The following is a 22,724-nucleotide window of genomic DNA, read 5'->3' on the forward strand; positions in this document are numbered from 1 at the left end:
ATTAAGGTAATAATCTTCTTAAATTTAAAATCAATTAATAACTAATCTAAACACGTTTTTTTGAAATTCAATTTTTTTTTCTTGTACAACATTAAAGTCCCTAAAAACTGTTCCGGTTTTTCAAAAATTTTGTAATTTCGCATGTTTAATAAACAACATTAGGGTAAAAACCTCCTCTAATTTGAAAGTCTTGGGGCAATTAATAACCGATGTAAAAACGTTTTTTTGAAATTCCAAAAATCTCTAAAACTGTTTCATTTTTTCAAAAATTTTGTAATTTATGTTATTTAATAACGCATTATTATTTAACAATAACATCAAGACAATAATCTCGACAAACTCCAAGGTTAAAATACTATCAAACAAACAAGAATACAGGAAACCAAACAACAGTTTATTCTAAATTACGTACTACAATATCACCAATTACAGTCGAATTTTCCCTTCTAAAATATCATGGTACTTCTCCTTTGTCAACTCCACGTACGTCATCCCTCTGGCATCGTACAAAAACAATTTATCTTTGATCTTCTCGACATCAAACCCTTCACTCTGAAGCTCCGTCTTCTTCAACTTGAAAGTACCAGTCAGTGGTACCGAAGTCATGACTCGCACGAAAAGCGGAATGGCATATGAAGGCAGATTCTCCCTGAGACCTTTGCACAGCTTCTCCATGTCCAGGGAGTTGGAAGTGTCCACCACGGCGACCATCCCGGCCCTTCCTTCACTTCCTGGAACCTAATTAAAAGAGTCAACTAGGAAGTGGTTGTATGGCGGTGGTACCAACCTCTACACCATAGACCGCGGCGTCGTTCAGATTGATGACGTTGCTGATAACAGCCTCGATTTCTGTCGTGGCGACGTTCTCACCTTTCCACCTGAAAGACAACCAAATGAGCCTCTGGAGATGGTGTCAGAAGGACTAACCTGAAGGTGTCGCCAGTGCGGTCCTTGAAATAAAAGTACCCCAACTCGTCCTGCACCAGGACGTCGCCCGAGTTGAAAAACAGATCTCCCTTCTTGAACACGTTCACCATCAACTTCTTCTGCGTGGCCTCCTTGTTCAAGTACCCGCTGAACTCGTTGATCGTCTTCTTCGCGTCGACGATTCCCAGGAGGATCCCCGGCTCGCCCGGACGACACCGCTGGCAAAAACCGTTGCTTCCACGGATGGGCTCGGTGGTGCGCTCGTCGTACTTGACGAGCGTCACGGGGTAGAGGGCGGTGGCGTAGCGAGGGACGAAGCCCACGGCGCCGGGTTTGCTGTCGATGTTGACTGAAGAGTGAAGAAGTTAGTTGAAGTTAGTTGAGGTACTAGGAAGGTGGTACTTAAGTTGGAGTTGCCTTCGGTGGCGCCGTAGAATTCGTACACTTCTTTGATGTTGAATTTGTGGATGAAGTCGTTCCAGATTTGGGATCGCAGGCCGTTTCCCATCATTTTGGTGACGCGGTGGTCGTGGACTTGGAAGGATTTGCTGTGGGCGATGAGGAGGTAGCGGCAGATCTCGCCGATGTACTGGGCGGCCTGGAAAAAATGGAAAAAACTCTTTAAATTTTTGTTACAAAATTCTACAATTTGGGACACTTAATTGGTAATTTTGAAGCAATACGTGCAAGAAATTTCATTAATTTAGCACCAAAATTGTCAAAGTTGTGGAATTTAAAAAAAAAAACTAAAATTTTGAGTTTGTTAGAAAAATTAAAAAGTCTAAAATTTGTAATTTTTGTTCTAAAATCCTACAATTTGGCACATTTAATTAGCACATTTAAGGCAATAAGTACACCAAATTTCATTGCTTTAGCGGTACAATTGTTAAAGTTGGGGAATTTAAGAAAAAAACTGAAATTTTGAGATGACTAGAAAAATGAAAAATTCTAAAATTCGTAGTTCTTGTTTAAAAATTCTGCAATTTGGCAAACTTAATAACCGTTTTTTAAACCAAAAGTGCTGCAACTTTCATAGCTTTAGCAGCAAAATTGTCAAAATTGCAAAAGTTAAAAAAAAACTAAAATTTAAACAAAAAAAGAAAAACGAAAAATTCTAAATTTTGTAATTCTTGTTCTAAAATTCTACAATTTTGCACATTTAATTAGCGTCTTTAACATAATCGGGGCAAAATATTCCATTGCATTAGTAGCAAAATTGTCAGAGTTGCAAATTTTGAAAGAAAAATTGAAATAAAAATTGAAATATTGAGTCGGTTAGAAAAAAGAATTCTAAAATTCGTAATTCTTGTTCTAAAATTCTACAACTTGGCACACTTAATTAGCGTGCTTAAAATAAGCAGTGCACCAAATTTCATTGCATTTATAGCAAAATTGTCAGAGCTGCGAATTTTAAAATAAAATTGGAATATTGAGTTAGAAAAAAAAAATTCTTAAATTCGTAATTCTCGTTTTAATATTTTACAACTTTGCACACTTAATTAGCGTGCTTGAAATAATCTGTGTACCAAATTTTATTGTATTAGTAATAAAATTGTCAAAGTTGCAAAATTTAAAAGAAAAACAAAAAATTTGAGAAAAGTAGAAAAACGAAAAATTCTAAAATTTGTAATTCTTGTTCTAAAATTCTACAATTTAGCAAAGTTAATTAGTGCCCTTGAAATAATTAGTACACCAAATTTTTAGTTTAGTAGCAAAATTATCAGAGTTGCGAAATTTTAATGAAAAACTGAAAATTTGAATTAGTTAGAATTAGAAAACAAAAAATTTTAAAATTCGTAATTCTTGATCTAAAATTTTGCAATTCGGCACACTTAATTAACGTTCTTGAGGCAATGTGTGCATTAAATTTCTTTAATTTAGCAGTAAAATTGTCAAGATTGTGGTATTTGAAAAAAATGAAATTTTGAATTAGTTAGCAAAACGAAAAATTCTAAAATTAATAATCCTTGTTCTAAATTTCTTTAATTTGGCACACTTAGTTAACGTCTTTTAAGCCAAAAATGTTTTAAATTTCATTGGTTTGGTAGCAAAAATGTGAAATCTAAAAGAAAAACTAGCATTTTGAGTTAGATTAAAAAAAGAAAAATTCTAAAATTCGTAATTCTTGTTCTAAAATTCTATAATTTGGCACACATAATTAGCGTCCGTGAAATAATCAGTGCACCAAATTTCATTGCTTTAGTAGTAAAATTGTCAGAGTTGCAAAATTTCAAAAAAAGTTAAAATTTAGAGTCGTCTTAAAAAACAAAAATTCTAAAATTCGTATTTCTTGTTTTAAAATTCTACAATTTGGCACACTTAATAAGCGTCCTTCAAATAATTAGTGCACAAAATTGCATTGCATAGTGGCAAAATAATCAGATTTGCAAAATTTCAAAGAAAAGCTGAAATTTTAAATTAGTTAGAAAAACAAAAAATTCTAAAATTCGTAATTCTCGTTCTAAAATTTTATAATTTGGCACACATAATTAGCGTCCGTAAAATAATCAGTGCACCAAATTTCATTGCTTTAGTAGCAAAATTGTCAGAACTGCAAAATTTCAAAAAAAAATAAAATTTACAGTCGTGTATAAAATCCAAAAATTCTAAAATTCGTATTTTTTGTTTTACAATCCTAAAATTTGGCACGCTTAATGAGCGTCCTTGAAATAATTAGAGCACCAAATTGCACTGCATTAGTGGCAAAATAATCAGATTTGCAAAATTTAAATAAAAAGCTGGAATTTTGAATTAGTTAGAGAAACAAAATACTCTAAAATTTGTAATTCTTGTTCTAAAATTTTGTAATTTTGACACACTTAATTAACGTCTTTTAAGCAAAACGTGCTGCAAATTTCATTACTTTAGCAGCAAAATTGTCAGAGTTGCAAAATTTAAAAGAAAAACTTAAATTTTGAGAAAAGCAAAAAGACAAAAAATTCTAGAAATTGTAATTGTTGTAAAATTCTACAATTTGGCACTTTTAATTAGCGACCTTGAAATAATCAATGTACCAAATTTCATTGCTTTAGTGACAAAATAGTCAAAGTTGTGGAATTTCAAAAATAAATAGAATTTTGAGTTGGTTAGAGAAATGAAAAATTCTCAAATTTGCAATTCTTATTCTAAAATTTTAGAATACGGCACACTTAATTAACGACCTTAAGGCAAAAAGTGCTCAAAATTTTATTAATTTAACGGCAAAATTGTTAAAATTGTGGTATTTGAAAGACAAATTGAAATTTTGAGTTAGTTAGAAAAACAAAAAATTCTAAAATTCGTAATCCATGTTTTAAAATTCTCTAATTTGGCACACTTAATTAACGTCTTTTACGTCAAAACTGCTGCAAATTTCATTGCTTTAGTATCAAAATTGCCAAAGTTGTAAAATTTAAAAAAAAAGGTACACTTTTAAGTTAGGAAGAAAAACCAAAAATTCTAAAATTATAGAATTTGGCACACTTAATTGCGTCCTTGAAGTAATCAGTGAACCAAATTTCCTTGCTTTAGCGTCAAAATTATCAAAAATGTAAAATATAAAAGAAAAACTAATATTTTTAGAAAAGTAGAAAAACTTTAGAAAAATTCTAAAATTTGTAGTTTTTGTTCTAAAATTCTACAATTTGGCACACTTAATTATCGTCCTTGGAATAATCGCTGGACTAAATTTCACTGCTTTACCGGCAAAATTGGCAAAGTTGAAGAATTTATAAAGAAAATCTGGAATTTTGAAATTTATAATTCTTGTTCTAAAATTCTATAATTTGGCACACATAATTAACGTCCGTGAAATAATCAGTGCACCAAATTTTATTGCTTTAGTAGCAAAATTGTCAGAGCTGCAAAATTTCAAAAAAATATAAAATTTAGATTCGTCTATAAAAACCTAAAAATTCTAAAATTCGTATTTCTTGTTTTAAAATTCTACAATTTGGCACACTTAATTAAGGTCCTTAAAATAATTAGTGGACCAAACTGCATTGCATTACTGGCAAAATAATCAGAATTGCAAAATTTAAAAGAAAAGCTGGAATTTTGAATTAGTTAGAAAAACAAAAATATCTACAATTTTGTAATTCCATTGCTTTAGCAGCAAAACTGTTAGAGTTGCAAAGTTTAAAAAAAACTAAAATTTTGAGAAAAGTAAAAAGACTAAAAATTCTAAAATTTGTAATAATTGTTCTATATTTCTTTAATTTAGCACACTTAGTTAACGTCTTTTAAGCCAAAAATGCTGCAAATTTAATTGCTTTGGTAGCAAAAGTGTAAAATCTAAAAAAAAACGGGATTTTGAGTTAGATTGAAAAACAAAAAATTCTAAAATTCGTAATTCTTGTTCTAAAATTCTATAATTTGACACACTTAATTAACGTTTTTCAAGCCAAATCTGTTGCAAGTTTCTTTGCTTTAGCAGCCAAATTGTCAGAGTTGCGAAATTTAAAAGAAAAACTAAAATTTTGAGAAAAGGAAAAAGACAAAAAATTCTAAAAATTGTAATTCTTGTTCTAAAATTCTACAATTTGGCATTTTTAATTAGCGATCTTGAAATAATCAGTGTACCAAATTTCATTGCTTTAGTAGCAAAATAGTCAAAGTTGTGGAATTTCAAAAATAAATAGAATTTTGAGTTGGTTAGAAAAACCTAAAATTCTAAAACTCTCAATTCTTGTTCTAAAATGTTAAAATTCAGCACACTTAATTAACGTCTTTAAGGCAACAAGTGCTCAAAATTTCATTAATTTAGCGGCAAAATTGTTAAAGTTGAGGTATTTGAAAGACAAATTGGAATTTCGATTTTTTTAGAAAAACAAACAATTCTAAAATTCGTAATTCTTGCTCTAAAATTTTCTAATTTAGCACACTTAATTACCGTCTTTCACGCCAAAACTGCTGCAAATTCCATTGCTTTAGTAGCAAAATTGCCAAAGTTGTGGAATTTAAAAAAAGTTCATTTTTGAGTTGATTAGAAAAACCTAAAATTCTAAAATTCTCAATTTTTGTTCTAAAATTCTACAAATTAGCACACTTAATTAGCGTCCTTGAAATAATCAATGAACCAAATTTTCTTGCTTTAGCGTCAAAATTGTCAAAAATGTAGAATATAAAAAAACTAAAATTTTTAGAAAATTAGAAAACCGAAAAATTCTAAAATTTGTAGTTTTTGTTCTAAAATTCTACAATTTGGCGTACTTAATTATAGCCCTTAGGATAATCACTGCAGCGAATTTCACTGCTTTAGCGGCAAAGTTGAAGAATTTATAAAAAAAAATGTAATTTTGAGTTTTGAGACAGAAAATCAAAAACCTCTAAAACCCCCAAAAACTACCATACCGTGCATTCGTACTTCGCGCAGTCACTCCAAAAATTCGACGCCGAAAACTTCTTCCTCATCGCCACCGTCAGCCCCCTTACAACACACTGCCCCGCCCCAACAATCCCCCCAGCGCTGTGGTACAGCGGCAACGGATCATAAACCACATCCTTCTTCGTCAAACCCGTCATATAATGCAGCCCTAGCGAAATAAAGAAGAACCTCATATTAGTAATGACTGCGGCCTTCGGCAGCCCCGTCGTCCCCGAGGTGTAAATGAACAGAAGCTTCTCCTTCGGAGTCCCTTTTTCTATGTCCCCCGCAGGAGAAGAGTTCGCTTGCGTTTCGAGCTTGGAGTTCAAATCCACCGCACCTTCCAGTGCTTCAGTCTTCTGGCTCTTCGGAGTCAATTCGTAGAGTTTGGTCGAGGGGATCTTGGAGGAGATGTCTTTAATTCCTGCGAATTTTGGGTACTTTTGGTTAGAAAACAATTTTCTGTTGGCAAACCTTTTTTCAACGCCGAGCCGAAGATGACGGCTTGCGCGCCCGAAACTGTGATGGAGTGCACCAGAGGATCCGCCACGAGGTTGTTGTTGATCAGGGCCGTAACGACGCCGATTTTGCCTAGGCCCAGCCATATTCCCACGTATTCGGGGCAGTTTTCGAGTTGGAGGGCCACGGAGTCGCCCCTTTTCAGGCCTTCGCTTTTGAAGAAGTGCGCGACTTTGTTGCTGTAGCGCTCCAACTGAAATGGGGGGTTTAGGGGGTGTGGGCTTTGGGGGGTACTTACTTCTTGGAAGGTCCAGATTTCGTCCTCAAAGTGGAAGGCGATTTTGTGGGGTTGCTCGGATGCTAGGCGAGTGAAGATTTTTGCTACGGTTTGGTTGGTTTTTAGGTATCGCTGGAGGTAGAAGTTTAGGATGACGAATTTGAACAAGGCTCTGGAATGGAACAAAAATGTGTCAAAAATTAATGAAAACTGGTAAAAAAATTACATTTCGAAAATTTTCAGGTGAAAGGAGAACCATTTTTGACCTTGTTTTGTTTATTTGCCGTAAAGAATTCGAGTTCAAGTTCAAGTTCGCAATAACTAAATGAATAAAATTAAGAAACAAGGAAAAAAAATACGAAAAATTAAAAATGATTTTTTTTATTTTATTGTTTGATTTATTTTGCACAGTCAAGGAAAAAACCCAAAATAGTATCTTTATCAAATTTCATCGCTATAGCACTACAATTAGAGAAATTATAAATTTTCTCAGAAAATTACAGCAAAAAAATGAAAATTTGGGTTGAATCTCAAAAAAAAATATAATATTTGTGTCTTTTCGTCTACAATTTTGATATTTGGCACAGTTAATAAAAAGGTCCAAAATAGTATTATCCCCAAATTTTATCGTTAAAGAACTAAAATTGAAGAAACTGCAAATTTTATTAAAAAATTCCTGCAAAAAATTACAATCTTTGGGCCTAAAAAAAATTCTAAAATTTGTGTCTTTTGGTCTATAAATTTGAAACTTGGCACAGTCAATGGAAAGACCCAAAGTAATATCATCTCTAAATTTCACCGTTAAAGCAGTAAAATTAGAGAAACTACAAATTTTATTAAAATTTAACTGCAAAAAAATTCAATTTTTTGTTGGATCTAAAAAATAATTTCTAAAAATCGTGTTTTTTGGTCTTTCAATTTGAGATTTGGCACAGGCAATAAGAAAGTCCAAAATAGTAAAATCCCCAAATTTTACTGTTAAAATACTAAAATTGGAGAAACTGCACACTTTATTAAAATATTATTGCAAAAGATTTCAATTTTTTGGTTAGATCTAAAAAATAATTTCTAAAATTTGTGCCTTTTGGTCTATCAATTTGAAATTTGGCACAGTTAATAAGACGGTCCAAAATAGTAAAATCCTCAAATTTTACTGTTAAAGTACTAAAATTGGAGAAACTACAAAATTTATTAAAAAATTCCAGCAAAAGATTAAAATTTTTGGACTAAAAAAAAATTCTAAAATCTGTGTCTTTTGGTGTATAATTTTGAAATTTGACACAAGCAATAAAAAGGTCCAAAATAGTAAAATCCCCAAATTTCACTGTTAAAGTACTAAAATTGAAGAAACTATAGTTGGAAATATCTAAATAAACCCAAACATGCGCATGGTAGAGGGGTATTTTTGACATTTGACGGGCCTCCCAACCATAGGCGTCACAGATGAACTATTTGAAAGAACATTTCCGCAAATATTTATTATCGAATCAGAGTGCAAAGGTTACTAAAAATTATCTAAAAGAAGATTTTTAAACCTAGGGCGTAGTTTCTAGATTATAATCACGTCCCATAATTGTGGTTGTATTTTTCAACCAATGTTGGTGTTGACACGACGCCACTGCATCACATCAGATGTTCGCTGGCGCATGAGCATTAACGCGGTTTGCTAATGCGCATCCGTTTGTTTGGGTCTTTTTACATCTTTCCATCTGTACTAATTTTATTAAAAAATTCCTGCAAAAATTACAATTTTTGGGCCTAAAAAAATTCTAAAATTTGTGTCTTTTGGTTTATACTGTTGAGATTAGGCACAGTCAATGGAAAGACCCAAAGTAGTATCATCTCTAAATTTCATCGTTAAAGCACTAAAATTGGAGAAACTACAAATTTTATTAAAATATTACTGCAAAAGATTTCAATTTTTTGGTTGGATCTAAAAAATAATTTCTAAAATTTGTGTCTTTTGGTCTATCCATTTGAAATTTGGCACAGGCAAAAAGAAGATTCAAAATAGTAAAATCCCAAAATTTCACAGTTAAAGTACTAAAATTGGAGAAACTACTAATTTTATTACAAAAATCCTGCAAAAAAATTACTATTTTTGGGCCTAAAAAAATTCTAAAATTTGTGTCTTTTAGTCTATAATTTTTAAATTTGGCACAGTCAATGGAAAGACCCAAAATAGCATCATCCCCACATTTCAACTTTAAAGCACTAAAATTGGAGAAACTACAAATTTTATAAAAAAATGTGCAAAAAATTAAAATTTTTGGTTCGATGTAAAAAATAATTTCTAAAACTTGTGTCTTTTGGTCTATATTTTTGAAATTTGGCACAGTCAATGGAAAGACCCAAAGTAGTATGATCCCCACATTTTATCTTTAAAGCACCCAAATTGGAGAAACTACAAATTTTATTAAAATATTACTGCACAAAATTTTAATTTTTAGTTGGATCTAAAAAATAATTTCTAAAATTCTTGTCTTTAGGTCTATCAATTTGAAATTTGGCACAGTCATTAAAAAGGTCAATAATAGTAAAATCCCCAAATTTTACTGTTAACGGACTAAAATTAGAAAAACTACAAATTTTATTAAAAAATTCCTGCAAAAGATTAAATTTTTGGACCAAAAAAAAATTCTAAAATTTGTGTCTTTTGGTCTATTATTTTGAAATTTGGCACAGTCAATGAAAAGATCCAAAGTAGTATCATCCCTGCATTTCATATTTAAAGCACTAAAATTGGAGAAACTACAAATTTTATTAAAAAAATTTTGGTTGGATATAAAAAATAATTTCTAAAATTTGTGTCTTTTGGTCTATAATTTTGAAATTTTGTACATTCAATAGAAAATAGTATTATCTTCAAATTTCATCATAAAAGTACCAAAATTAGAGATATGTAAGAGAAATTTTATTAAAAAATTATTTCAAAAAGTTGAAATATTTTGTTGAACTCAAAAATAATTTCTTAAATTTCTGTTTTTTAGTTTATCATTTGGCACAGTTAATAAAAAGATCCAAAATAGTATTACTCTTAAATTTCACTGTTATAGCAGTTAAATTGGAAAAACTACAAATTTTATTAAAAAATTACAGCAAAAAAAATTAAATTTTTGAATATATTTAAAAAAACAATTCTAAAATTTGTGTCTTTTAATCTATAATTTTGAAATTTGGCATAGTTAATGGAAAAACCCAAATTAGCATAATCCCCAAATGACATCAATAAAGCACAAAAATTGGAGAAACTACAAATTTTATTAAAAAATTACTGCAAAAAATTGAAAATTTTTGAATGGATTAAAAAAATAATTTCTAAAATTTGTGTTTTTTTGTCTAAAGCTTGTCTAAAAAGTACAAATTTTGTTAAGAAATTACAGCAAAAGATTGAAACTTTTGATTGAATCTAAAAAATAATTTGTAAAATTTGTATCTTTTGATCTATGATTTTGTAAATTTGGTATAGTAAAGAGATAAAAGTAATCCACAATATCCCTAGTTTCCAGAATATTTTCTAAATCGAAATCCAAATTCTAGAATATTTTTAAATTTTTTTAATAAATCAATTAGGAAAGAAGAATCAGAATATTTTTTTGCTCGTTTAACTGAACTTCAAAGAAAAAAAACTCAAAAATCTCTGCTAAAAAAAATCCGAGATAACTCCTCTGCAGATCCCGACCTATTATAACAATTTGTTGGTTATCATTGTTAAAAATCTTTAGTAACCAAATTGCCGCATTCATTGCCTCCAATTGTAAAGTTAATTCGCCTTCCGGCCCAACCAAAAGTGCAAAATTTCAATCAAAACTCGAATCTTCCAGTAGCGTAAACAACACCAAAACCGGAATTTCCTCGCCTTTAACCCATTTAATCGATCGGAAACATAAAGCGTAAAAAACGCACATAAACATCGACTTGAATTACCATTTCGTCGCGCATTTATTAAAACTCTTTGTGCGAAATGATAAGCGAATTCTTTCCATGTCCGCTCGGGAATTTCGAAATCGTCTTAAGATATCTTCAGCGCGGCGCGTTGACTCCTTTTGGACTTTGCTACCTCTCACAATGCGACAATAGTCAAATTATCGCATAGGTCAATAAGTAGATAAATAACAGATAAATCACTAAAAATAAAGTGACGCGGAAAAAATAGATAATAGATAAAGCGTGGAATTTGGCGGAAAATTTTTTGGAAAACTCACCGCAAGTCGCGCCCTATCGTCTTGTAAAAAATGTAGAGCCATCTGTACCGCCGATCCGTCAGGAGGAAAACCGCCGCCACCACCGCCAGACCAATCAGAATCTAAAAATGATCGCGTGAAATTTCCCGAATTTTCCCCGTTTCAAATCCAACCATTCTTTACGTTTTCTGGTCACTGGAGCTGCACATGGACTCATTACACTAACGACTCATGAGTGGAACACAACAAACTTTTATTCGACTTCTGCAGGACTCGGTGTGATGTAATGCGCCTCCTCGGTGGTGCTCGACTCTTGCCGACGCGCTTATTTGTTGTTATTTTGTTAGCACTGTTATTAATCACTGGCTGTTATCGCTATCAGCGCAAATATTTTTAGAGTGAAAGTGGCAATGTTTTGGTGGACGCGAAAGAGAGTGAATGGGAGTTGGTACCCTTGACATAGATTTGGGGTACCGCTGGTGGCTTGGAGGGGTTTGCTGAGACAGCGGAATTTAGTGCAAGAGGACTGGGCAAAGAAGTCGGGCGAAAAAAATTACAAATTTTCTTGGAGGTGCTGTGACTTTGCTAGACGCGGTGCTATTACAATGAGATTTGGGGAGGTTACTATTTTAAGGTCGTATATTAAGTGTGCCAAATTTGAAAATTATAGCAAAATCATGTCAATTTTTAGAAATTTTTGTTTTCAAGTTGAGCTAAAAAATTTCGATTTTTTTTGTATTTTTGTTTTTGAATGTCGAAGTGAGCTGCTTGAAGCAATCTTAAAGTGTTGGTGCTCTTTTTACGCAGAATTTCACGCACAATTCAAAAGAGTAAGATTCGTTAAGATCGGCCCAGAAATAACTGAGTTATGGGCAATCAAAATTTCGGATACAGAATTTTGAACTCAAAATTCTGTATCTCCGAAACTAAAAAAAAAATTTTGAAATGGTTTTTACCAGCGTTTTTCTCGGCTCATACTACTTTAAAATACGCCCTCAAAAGTCAAAAATTCAATGGTCGATTTTTTGGGCAAAAAAATTTTGCGACTCAATCGATGAAAAATTTTCAACTTTTTGTTTTTTGACTGCCCCTCGTAAACTATTTGCTCTATCGATTTGATAATTGGCCAGTTGATAGATCTCGAGCTCCTCTTTCGATCGATGTATAATTAATAATACTAAATGCAGTTTTCGCCCCGAAACAGCGTCTTCAACATGACCTTAAAATCACCCTCTGAAACTCCAATCCGGTCGATATTTCGGTTATTTGTTAAGGAAATTTGAGCGATATGGGCTCATTTTACGCAGAATTTGAGGCTGAATTCAAAACCACTTTTGTTTCTCTCGTCAGTCAAAAAATAACTGAGTTAAAGGTGTTTGAACTTTCAGGAGAGGGCCAATATTTTAATTATTTTGTAAATGCTGTAACTTTGTTATACGTAGCGCTATTACAATGAGATTTAGAGGAATTATTACCTTAATGTGCTATATTAAGAGTGCCAAATTTGAAAACTATAGCACAAGCATGTCAATTTTCAGATATTTTGATTTTGAAATAGAGCAAAATTTTTTTTAATTTTCTTGTAAATGCTGTAACTTTGCTATACGCAGTGCTATTACAATGAGATTTTAAGATGTTGCTATTTTAAGCCGCTATATTAGCTGTGCCAAATTTGAAAATTACAGCACAAGCAAGTTATTTTTTAGAAATTTTTATTTTCAAGTTGAGCTAAAAAAATCAAAATTTTCTTCTAAATGCAGTCACTTTGCTATTTGCATTGATATTACAATGAGATTTGGGAAAGTTGCTATTTTGATCTGCTATATTAAGTGTGTCAAATTTCAAAATTATAGCACAAAGCTGTCAATTTTTAGAAATTTTTGTTTTTAAATCAGGTTTAAACATTTGTAAATGCTCTAACTTTGTTATACATAGCGCTATTACAATGAGATTTAGAGAGGTTACCATTTTTATATGTTATATTCAGTGCGCTAAATTTCAAAATTCTAGCACAAGCAAGTTATTTTTTAGAAATTTTGGTTTTCAAGTCAAGCTAAAAATTTTCAAAATTTTCTTCTAAATGCTATAACTTGGCTATACGCAGTGCTATTACTATGATATTTGGGGAGATTACTATTTTGATCTGCTATAGTAAATGTGTCAAATTTCAAAATTATAGCACAAGCAAGTCAATTTTTAGAAATTTTTGTTTTCAAGTCGAGCTAAAAAATTTCAAAATTGTGCTTTTAATATAGCAATAAAAAAAAATGTTTTTTTTTTACAAGCTGGAGAGCAAAATAAAAACAACTAAGTAGAACAACGCATAAAAAAATAGTTTTCAAAAGAGGAAGTAAAAGATACATATAAAATAAAAATGGTGGATGCGCCGGGGAAATTTTCAATTTTTGATTTCTCAAAATTTTTATTTTTCTAAAGTTTGAAATTACACATTCTTCCCTGAAACAGCTCCAAACGCCATGCCTGCCAAAGTAAATTCACAAAACATGAAAATTTCTTAAGAAAATTCCACGAAATACACCAAAACCAAAAAATTGTTGAGTTGAAACTATAAGTTTAAAGCAAAATTAAGCTTCTCAAATTGCAATTTTGAACTACACATTCTTAGTCGCATCGGCTTAATTAATTTTTTTTTAATATTAATAATAAAGTCTTCCTTTATGTTAAACGCGCTGGTAATAGACAATTAATCGAGGAGTCTTGTGCTATTTTTTGCAATTTTTTACAGCTAAGTTAAAAGAGTACAAAATATTGTTAAACTAATCAACAATCAAAATTTGGTTTTTTTATTTTAACTTGCAAGCATTTCCTGGTACTAAAGAACACAATTTGAGCATTAAAACTTTAAGTTCAAAAGTCCAAAATCCTTAAACTCGAAAATTTATGTCCGCTATAAAAAACAACTGAGCCTCGTTAATGCATTTACATTTTTGTCGTGGCCTCTGTACTTTTGTACCCACAAATGGTCACCTTACATAACAATCAAGTTACCTCCAGCAAGTCATAAATTAAAAGTAAATCAAAGTGTGTTGTTTTGTTTTCTGTTATCTATTTTGAGTATTTCTCATTGTTTTGTTGTTTATAGTTTCGTTTTTCTATTTCTTATCGTCTAAAAATGTGTGTGCACTTGCGCTCTTTGAATTCCATTGATTATTATGGAAATAAACAAGAAAACAAAACGACTTTTTCATGTCCTTTGTTTTTTAGTTGTTTATATTACATTAAAGCACACATTTGATTAATTAATCGACTTATAATTATACGAGAAGGTCATCCAAAGTACATCCAAGCAGGCTTCGGAATTTGTTTTCAACAGTTGGTACGGTGGTTGGTAACTCTGCATGACAATTTAAATTTTGAGGTTAAATCATGACGTTTCTTAATATTTAATACGACTTTTTGTTATGTAGCAACTGTTTGATATTTTTGGTTGCTCTCATGTCAATAAGAGCGATAATTGGGATAAAAGTAAAGTCACCAGAATTGACAGTTTGCCATAGAGAAAACGTCACTCTGACGCAAAATTGAGGTTACGCGCCTGCTTCTATCTAGGGGTAAAAGTACAATCACTAGAATTGACAGTTCTTTGGGGAGAAAACGTCATTCTTCCGCAAAATTGGGATAAAAGTAAAGTTACCAAAATTGACAGTTCGCTATGGAGAAAACGTCACAATTACGTAAATTTGGAGTAAAAGTGAAATCACCAGAATTGACTGTTCTCTGGGGTGAAAACGTCATTTTTACGTAAAATTGGGGTAAAATAAGTTTACCAAAACTGACAGTTCGCTATGGAGCAAACGTCACAATTACTTAAAATTGGGGTAAAAGTAAAGTCACCATAATTGACAGTTTGCTATGGAGAAAACGTCAGAAATACGAAAAATTGGGGTAAAAGTGAAGTCACTCGAATTGACAGTTCTTTATGGAGAAAACGTCATTCTTAAGCAAAATTGGGGTAAAAGTAAAGTTACCAAAATACACAGTTCGTTATGGAGAAAACGTCACAATTACGTAAATTTGGGGTAAAAGTGAAATCACCAGAATTGACTGTTCTCTGGGGTGAAAACGTCATTCTTACGTAAAATTGGGGTAAAATAAGTTTACCAAAACTGACAGTTCGCTATGGAGCAAACGTCACAATTACGTAAAATTGGGGTAAAAGTAAAGTCACCCAAATTAACAGTTCGCTATGGAGAAAATGTCACAATTACGTAAAATTGAGGTAAAAGTGAAGTCACTAGAATTGACAGTTTCCTGGGCAGAAAATGTCACTCTTCCGTAAAATGGGGATAAAAGTAAAGTTACTAAAATTGACAGTTTGCAATAAAAAAAACGTCACTCTGACGCAAAAGTGAGGTTACACGCCTGCTTCTATCTAGAAGTAAAAGTAAAATCACTAGAATTGACAGTTCTCTGGGGAGAAAACGTCATTCTTACGTAAAACTGGAGTAAAAGTAAAGTTACCAAAATTGACAGTTCGCAATGGAGAAAATGCCACAATTACGTAAAATTGGGGTAAAAGTGAAGTCACTAGAATTGACAGCTCTCTGGAGAGAAAACATCACTCTGATGTAAAAGTGAGGTTGATACACGCCTGCTTTATTTAGGGGTAAAAGTAAAGTCACTAGAATTGACAATTCGCAGGAGAGAAAAAGGCACTCTTACGTAAAAGTGAGACTGTTTCTATTTAGGGGTAAAACGAAAGTCACTAGAATTGACAGTTTCCTCTTCCGTAAAATTGGGATAAAAGTAAAGTTACCAAAATTGACGGTCTGCAATAAAAAAAACGTCACTCTGACGCAAAAGTAAGGTTACGGGCCTGCTTCTGTCTAGGGGTAAAAGCATAGATAAAATGTTATCTATGGTAAAAGTAAAATCGCTAGAATTGACAGTTCTCTGTGGAGAAACAAACAAGAAAATAAAACTACTTTTAGTTATTTATATTACATTAAAGCGCACACTTGATTAATTAATCGACAAATAATTATACGAGAAATCCAAACTAGATCCAAGCAGGCTTCGGAATTAGTTTTGAACAGTTGGTACCGTGGTTGGTACTTCTGCTTGACACAATTTAAATTTTGAGGTTAAATTATGTCACTTCTCAGTATTTAAAACGACTTTTTATTCTTATCTAGAAACTTTTTGTTATTTTTGGTTGCCCGCATGCCAATAATAAGAGCGATAATCGCACGCTCCGCGCAATGTCAACTGTCAAACTCCCGTCAACATCAACACCAACATAACCTCAAAAAACATGGAAATCCTCGAATTCAAAGACGTCAAATGCGTCCCCGACATCATCCACCCGTACACCGCAGCCCTGCGCAACAACAGCGTCCCCATTGTGATCGATAACGGTACCTACAGCCCCCTTGTCCTAACCTAAAATCAGTTTGTTTGTTTTTAGGCTCGTACCAATGTCGCGCCGGGTGGGCCACAAGCCCGGAGCCGTTGCTCCTCTTCAAGAACCTCATAGCCAAGCCCCGCAAAGAGCGCTCGAAGAAAGACACCGTGGAGACCACGCAGACGCCCCAGTTGCAAGTCGGGAATGACATTATTAATGTGGAGGCTGTTCGGTTTCAGCTGAAGACGCAGTTCGATCGGGACGTCGTGACGCATTTCGAGGCGCAGGAGCATTTGTTTGATTACACCTTTACGCATCTGGGGGTTGATACGGAGGAGGTGGTGCCCCATCCGGTTGTCCTAACCGAAGCGGTGTTGAATCCGAACTCGTCGAGGCAGCGTAAGGGGGCCCAGGTGCACAAACGCGTCACTAACGTGTGTTTTAGTGATGTCTGAGCTGCTATTTGAAGGGTACAACGTCCCAGGGGTCGCCTATGGGGTCGACTGTCTCTACTCCTATCATTTCAACGAGACGAAGCCCCCAGGAAACGCTCTGATAGTGAATGTGGGGTACCACACCTGCCATGTGGTCCCAATAGTCAACAGGAGGACGGTTTTTGAGAACATGCGCAGGCTAAATACGGGGGGCTTCCACGTCATTTCGTTTTTGCATCGGATTTTACAGTTGAAGTACCCAGCGCATGCCACTTCAATCACTTTGAGCAGGGCGGAGGAGCTGCTGCAGAGCATTTGTGGGGTTGCTTTGGACTATCGGGAGGAGCTGAACAGGTGGACGTGCCCTGTATACTACGAGGAGAATATTAAGAAGATTCAGTTGCCCTACAGCGCCTCGTTGACCAGTTCGGCTCTCACGTGTAAGTGCGGTTGAATTTCGCGGGTTGGGGGAAAACGAAAGTCACTAGAGTTGACAGTTCGCAGGGGAGAAAACGTCACTATGAGGTTAAAGTGGAGTTATCACACGCCTACTTCTATTTAGGAATAAAAATAAAGTAACTAGAATTGACAGAATTCACAGAGGAGAAAATGTCACTCTTACGTAAAAGTGAGGTTACGCGTCTGCTTCTATCTAGGGATAAAAATTAAGTCACAAGAATTGTCAGTTCGCAGGGGAGAAAACGTCACTCTTTCGTAAAAATGCGGTAAAAAAAGTCACCAAAATAGAGAGTTTGCAATGGAGAAAAAGTCACTTTGACGTAAAAGTAAGGTTATGCGCCTACTTCTAACTAGAGGTAAAAGTAAAGTCACTAGAATTGACAGTTTGCAAGAGAAAAAACGTCACTCTGACGCAAAAGTGAGGTTACGCGTCTGCTTCTATCTAGGCGTAAAAGTAAAATCACTAGAATTGACAGTTCTTTGGGGAAAAAACGTTATTCTTACGTAAAATTGCGGTAAAAGGAAAGTAACCAAAATTGACAGTTCTCTGCGGAGAAAACGTCATTTTTACGTAAAATTGGGGTAAAAGTAAAGTTACCAAAATTGACAGTTTGCTATGGAGAAAACGCCAGAAATACGTAAAATTAGGGTAAAAGTGAAGTCACTAGAATTGACAGTTCTCTAAGGAGAAAACGTCATTCTTACGCAAAATTGGGGTAAAAGTAAAGTCACCAGAATTAACAGTTTGCAAGTTACCAAAATAGACAGTTCGTTATGGAGAAAAGGTCACAATTACGTAAATTTTGGGTAAAAGTGAAATCACCAGAATTAACTGTTCTCTGGGGTGAAAACGTCATTTTTATGTAAAATTGGGGTAAAATAAGTGTACCAAAACTGACAGTTCGCTATGGAGAAAACGTCACAATTACGTAAAATTGGGGTAAAAGTAAAGTCACTAGAATTGACAGTTTTTTGGGGAGAAAACGTCATTTTTACGAAAAAGTGAGGTTACGTGCCTGCTTCTATCTAGGGGTAAAAGTGAAGTCACTAGATTTGACAGTACGCTACGTAGAAAACGTCACTCTGACGTAAAAGTGAGGTTACGTGCCTATCTAGGGGGAAAAGTAAAGTCACTAAATTAAACGCCACTGAGAAAATTACCTGTTGCAAATGGCGGGAAATTTAAAAATCATCAACTTCGTGTTCTTTTTCCCAGTGGAGCAGCAGAAGGAGAGGAAGCGCGAGCTGGCCCGCCGCCTGACCGAAATCAACGCCCGCAAGCGCGAAGAGCGCCTCATCGAAGACGAGGAGAAGCTCAGCCAACTCATCTACATCCAAGACATGATCGAGGCGGACGTGGACAAAGAAGAAATCGAAAAGAGCTGCTTGGACTACCAGATCAAGAACGTGCAGGACCTCCAGAAGCAAATCAACAATCTCAACGTGAAGATCGAGAAGACCAAGCAGAAGATCCTCGCGTCGAACAACGCCGAGGAGTTGGAGGAGCCGGGGGCCAAGCAGCCCAAACTCAACAAGATGGTGTTTGAAAGCGAGAAGGCGATGCATCTGTACGTGCAGAACGCCAAGAAGACGGTGAGGCGGGGGGTCGTGGGGGCTCTGGGGTGACTTTTGGTGTTTTGCAGCGCCAAGAGATCTTGAGTAAGAAGACGACGCGGAAGCAGCGCAAGCAGGACATGGCGAAGCGGCGGACGGCGGCGGGGCAGGAGAGGATGAGGATCATCTCCCAGTTGGCGCGGAAGGAGAAGGGAAACGACGACTTCGGGCTGCGCGATGAAGACTGGGACATCTATAAAGCCATCAGCAAAGACGGTGAGTCTCATTCTACCACTCCGAAGCTCAAAGACTTCTTCAGGAGGCGACTCGGACAGCGAGGCGGAGAACGAAAAGCTCCTCGAACTCGACGACATCATCAGAGCGCACGAGCCCACCGAGCTCGACGAGGCGGCGAATCCCGGGGAAACCCATCAACTCCACATCGGCATCGAGCGCTACCGCGCGCCGGAGCTCCTCTTCAAGCCGTACATGTTGGGGTCCCCCGAGGCGGGGCTGTCGGAGGTCATTGGCTACGTCTTCTCGTTGTTCAACGCGGAAGACCAGTTGAAGTTGGCGGAGAACGTCGTCATCATGGGGGGACTGGCGAATCTGCCGGGGCTGCAAGAGAGGATTCTTTCGGATTTGATCAGTATTCGCCCGTTTCAGTCGATTGTTAATGTGAGGACTGTTAAGAATCCGAGTTTGGGGGCGTGGCATGGGGCTAAGAAGTGGGCGAAGTCTGGAGAGTTAAAGGGGAATTTGCTGACGAAGGAGATGTACGAGGAGGGTGGGGGTGGCTACTTTAGGGTTCATGTGGCGTCGAATCCGTTTTATCCGACTCCGAAGGGACAGGATTTGGAAATTGATGTTTAAATAAATAAATAAATACAAGTACGACTCGAATTTCAGACTTTTTTATTTCTCTAACAAACTCAAAATTTTAGATTTTTTTTTAATTCCGCAACTTTGATAATTTTTCTGCTAAATTAATGAAATTGCTTTAAAGACGTTAATTGAGTATGCCAAATTGTAGAATTTTAGATCAAGAATTACGAATTTTAGAATTTTTCGTTTTTCTAACTCAAATTTTTGTTTTTTTGAAATTTCACAATTTTGCTACGAAAGCAATGCAATATGACACTTTTGCCGTAAAAGACGTTTAATTGCTTAATTGTAGAATATATTTATATTAGAACAAAAATTACAAATTTTAGACTTTATATTTTTTTATATTTATTTTATATTTCTAATAAACTCAAAATTTTAATTTTTTATTTATATTTCACAACTTTGACAATTTTGCCTCTAAAGTAATGAAATTTGGTGCGGTTATTGCCTTAAACGCGCTTATCAAGTGTGCCAAATTGTAGAATTTTAGAACAAGAATCACAAATTTTAGAATTTTTTTATTTTTCTAGTCATTTCAAAATTTCAGTTTTTCTCTTAAATTCTGCAACATTGACAACTGTGCCGCTAAAGCAATGAAATTTGGTGCACTTATTGCCTTCAACGCGCTTACTAAGTGTGCCAAATTGTAGAATTTTAGAACTAGAATTACGAATTTAAGATTTTTTTTTATTGTTCTAACATTTAAAATTTCATATTTTCTTTTAAATTCAACAACTTTGACAATTTAGTGTGTAAATATTGAAATTTGCTGCACTTATTGTTTTAAAAGCGCTAATTAAGTGTGCTAAATTGAAAAATTTTAGAACAAGAATTACGAATTTTAGATTTTTTGATTTTTCTAACAAACTCAAAATCTTAGTTTTTCTTTTATATTCCAGCGCGTTGACAATTTTTTCTCTAAAATAATGAAATTTGGTACACTTATTGCCTTAAAGGCGTTAATTAAGTGTGCTAAATTGTAGAATTTTAGAACATGAATTACGAATTTTAGAAATTTTCATTTTTATAGTCATCTCAAAATTTCAGTTTTTCTCTTAAATTCCACAACTTTGACAATTGTGTCGCTAAAGTAATGAAATTTGGTGCACTCATTGTCTTAAAGGTACTAATTAAGTGTGCTAAATTGCAGAATTTTAGAACAAGAATTACGAATTATAGATTTTTTTTATTTTTCTAACAAACTCAAAATCTTACTTTTTTTTATATTCCAGCACATTCAATTTTTCTTCAAAAATAATAAAATTTCATGCACTTATTGCCTTAAAGGCGCTAAGTAAGTGTGCTAAATTGTAGAATTTTAGAACTAGAATTACGAATTTTAGATTTTTTTTATTTTTCTAACAAACTCAAAATCTTACTTCTTTTATATTCTAGAACTTTGACAATTTTTTCTTTAAAACAATGACATTTGGTGCACTTATTGCCTTAAAGGCGTTAATCAAGTGTGTCAAATTGTAGAATTTTTGAACATAAATTACGAATTTTAGAATTTTTCATTTTTCTAGTCATCTCAAATTTTCAATTTTTCTCTTAAATTCCACAACTTTGACAATTGTGTCGCTAAAGTAATGAAATTTGGTGCACTCATTGTCTTAAAAGTGCTAATTAAGTGTGTTAAATTGCAGAATTTTAGAACAAGGATTACGAATTTTACATTTTTTAAGTTTTCTAACAAACTCAAAATCTTAGTTTTTCTTTAATATTCCAGAACTTTGACAATTTTTTCTTTAAAATAATGACATTTGGTGCACTTATTGCCTTAAAGGCGTTAATTAAGTGTGTCAAATTGTAGAGTTTTAGAACATAAATTACAAAATTTAGAATTTTTCATTTTTCTAGTTATCTCAAAATTTCAGTTTTTCTCTTAAATTCTACAACTTTGACAATTGTGTCGCTAAAGTAATGAAATTTAGTGCACTCATTGTCTTAAAGGTGCTAATTAAGTGTGCTAAATTGCAGAATTTTAGAACAAGAATTACGAATTTTAGATGTTTTTATTTTTCTAACAAACTTAAAATCTTACTTTTTTTGTATCCTAAAACATTGACAATTTTTTCTCTAAAATAATGAAATTGAATGCACTTATTGCCTTAAAGGCGCTAATTATGTGTGCAAAATTGTAGAATTTTAGATCAAGAATCAAGAATTTTAGATTTTTTTATTTTTCTAACAAGCTCAAAATCTTAGTTTTTCTTTTATATTCCAGAACTATGACAATTTTTCCTCTAAAATAATGAAATTTAGTGCATTTAATGCTTTAAACACGCACCAAATTGTAGAATTTTAGATTTTTTTATTTATCTAACAAACTAAAAATTTGAGTTTTTCTTTTATATTCCACAACTTTGACAATTTTGCCTCTAAAATAATGAACTTTGGTGCACTTATTGCCATAAAGGCGCTAATTAAGTGTGTCAAATTGCAGAATTTTAGAAGAAGTATTACATATTTTAGACTGTTTTATTTTTCTAACAAACTTAAAATTTTAGTTTTTCTTTTAAATTTCTCAACTTTGACAATTTTGTCTCCCAAATAGTGAAATTTGGAGCTCTTATTGCCGTAAAGGCGCTAATTAAATGTGCCAAATTGTAGAATTTTAGAACATAAAATTACGAATTTGCACCTTTCTAGAAACCTGTATACCGATAGGTAGGTAAAGAAGAACTCTGTATTCAGCAAAAATTTCTGCCCACCTTCCGCTACTCTCCTCCAGATGTCGCCACCATCCGCAAACCTCCCATTTTCATGACCTACTTTCATCAGGAATCTATGCGCATTCCTGCACGTGTGAATCAGGTTTGTGACGTAACGT

At 33.7% G+C, this 22,724-nt stretch overlaps 2 protein-coding genes across 2 annotated transcripts; one reads left to right on the forward strand and one right to left on the reverse strand.

Moving 5' to 3' along the window:
* Nucleotides 1-375: 375 nt before the first annotated feature.
* On the reverse strand, nucleotides 376-11,524 carry Fatp3 (Fatty acid transport protein 3). The gene is made up of 9 exons (XM_088050195.1): nucleotides 11,365-11,524; nucleotides 11,213-11,313; nucleotides 7,029-7,179; nucleotides 6,746-6,983; nucleotides 6,259-6,695; nucleotides 1,330-1,525; nucleotides 928-1,276; nucleotides 788-878; nucleotides 376-738 (listed from the first exon to the last, which is right to left on the reverse strand). Exons 1-9 carry the CDS (start codon nucleotides 11,365-11,367, stop codon nucleotides 427-429), a joined length of 1,878 nt encoding a protein of 625 aa, XP_087906321.1. The 5' UTR covers nucleotides 11,368-11,524; the 3' UTR covers nucleotides 376-426.
* Nucleotides 11,525-14,561: 3,037 nt separating this feature from the next.
* On the forward strand, nucleotides 14,562-19,906 carry Arp5 (Actin-related protein 5). Its single transcript, XM_088050194.1, has 6 exons — nucleotides 14,562-16,569; nucleotides 16,620-16,955; nucleotides 17,002-17,430; nucleotides 18,666-19,042; nucleotides 19,093-19,279; nucleotides 19,323-19,906. The coding sequence occupies exons 1-6, from the start codon at nucleotides 16,467-16,469 to the stop codon at nucleotides 19,874-19,876; spliced, it is 1,986 nt and encodes a 661-aa protein (XP_087906320.1). The 5' UTR covers nucleotides 14,562-16,466; the 3' UTR covers nucleotides 19,877-19,906.
* The last annotated feature ends 2,818 nt before the right edge of the window (nucleotides 19,907-22,724 follow it).

This window comes from Gnatocerus cornutus, chromosome 1, assembly GCF_029298725.1.
Source record: "Gnatocerus cornutus isolate USDA-ARS CGAHR chromosome 1, icGnaCorn1.1, whole genome shotgun sequence".
NCBI lineage: Eukaryota > Metazoa > Arthropoda > Insecta > Coleoptera > Tenebrionidae > Gnatocerus > Gnatocerus cornutus.

Bases quoted from the DNA above. Each gene is read 5' to 3' on its own strand.
- Fatp3 (XM_088050195.1), bottom strand. The intron at 6,696-6,745 runs GTTTGCCAACAG...CAAAATTCGCAG, and splicing joins CGGCTCGGCGTTGAAAAAAG to GAATTAAAGACATCTCCTCC. The intron at 879-927 runs GTTAGTCCTTCT...GTTGTCTTTCAG, and splicing joins CGCACTGGCGACACCTTCAG to GTGGAAAGGTGAGAACGTCG.
- Arp5 (XM_088050194.1), top strand. From the start codon at position 16,467: ATGGAAATCCTCGAATTCAAAGACGTCAAATGCGTCCCCGACATCATC. The intron at 19,043-19,092 runs GTGAGGCGGGGG...GGTGTTTTGCAG, and splicing joins TGCAGAACGCCAAGAAGACG to CGCCAAGAGATCTTGAGTAA. The intron at 19,280-19,322 runs GTGAGTCTCATT...AGACTTCTTCAG, and splicing joins TAAAGCCATCAGCAAAGACG to GAGGCGACTCGGACAGCGAG.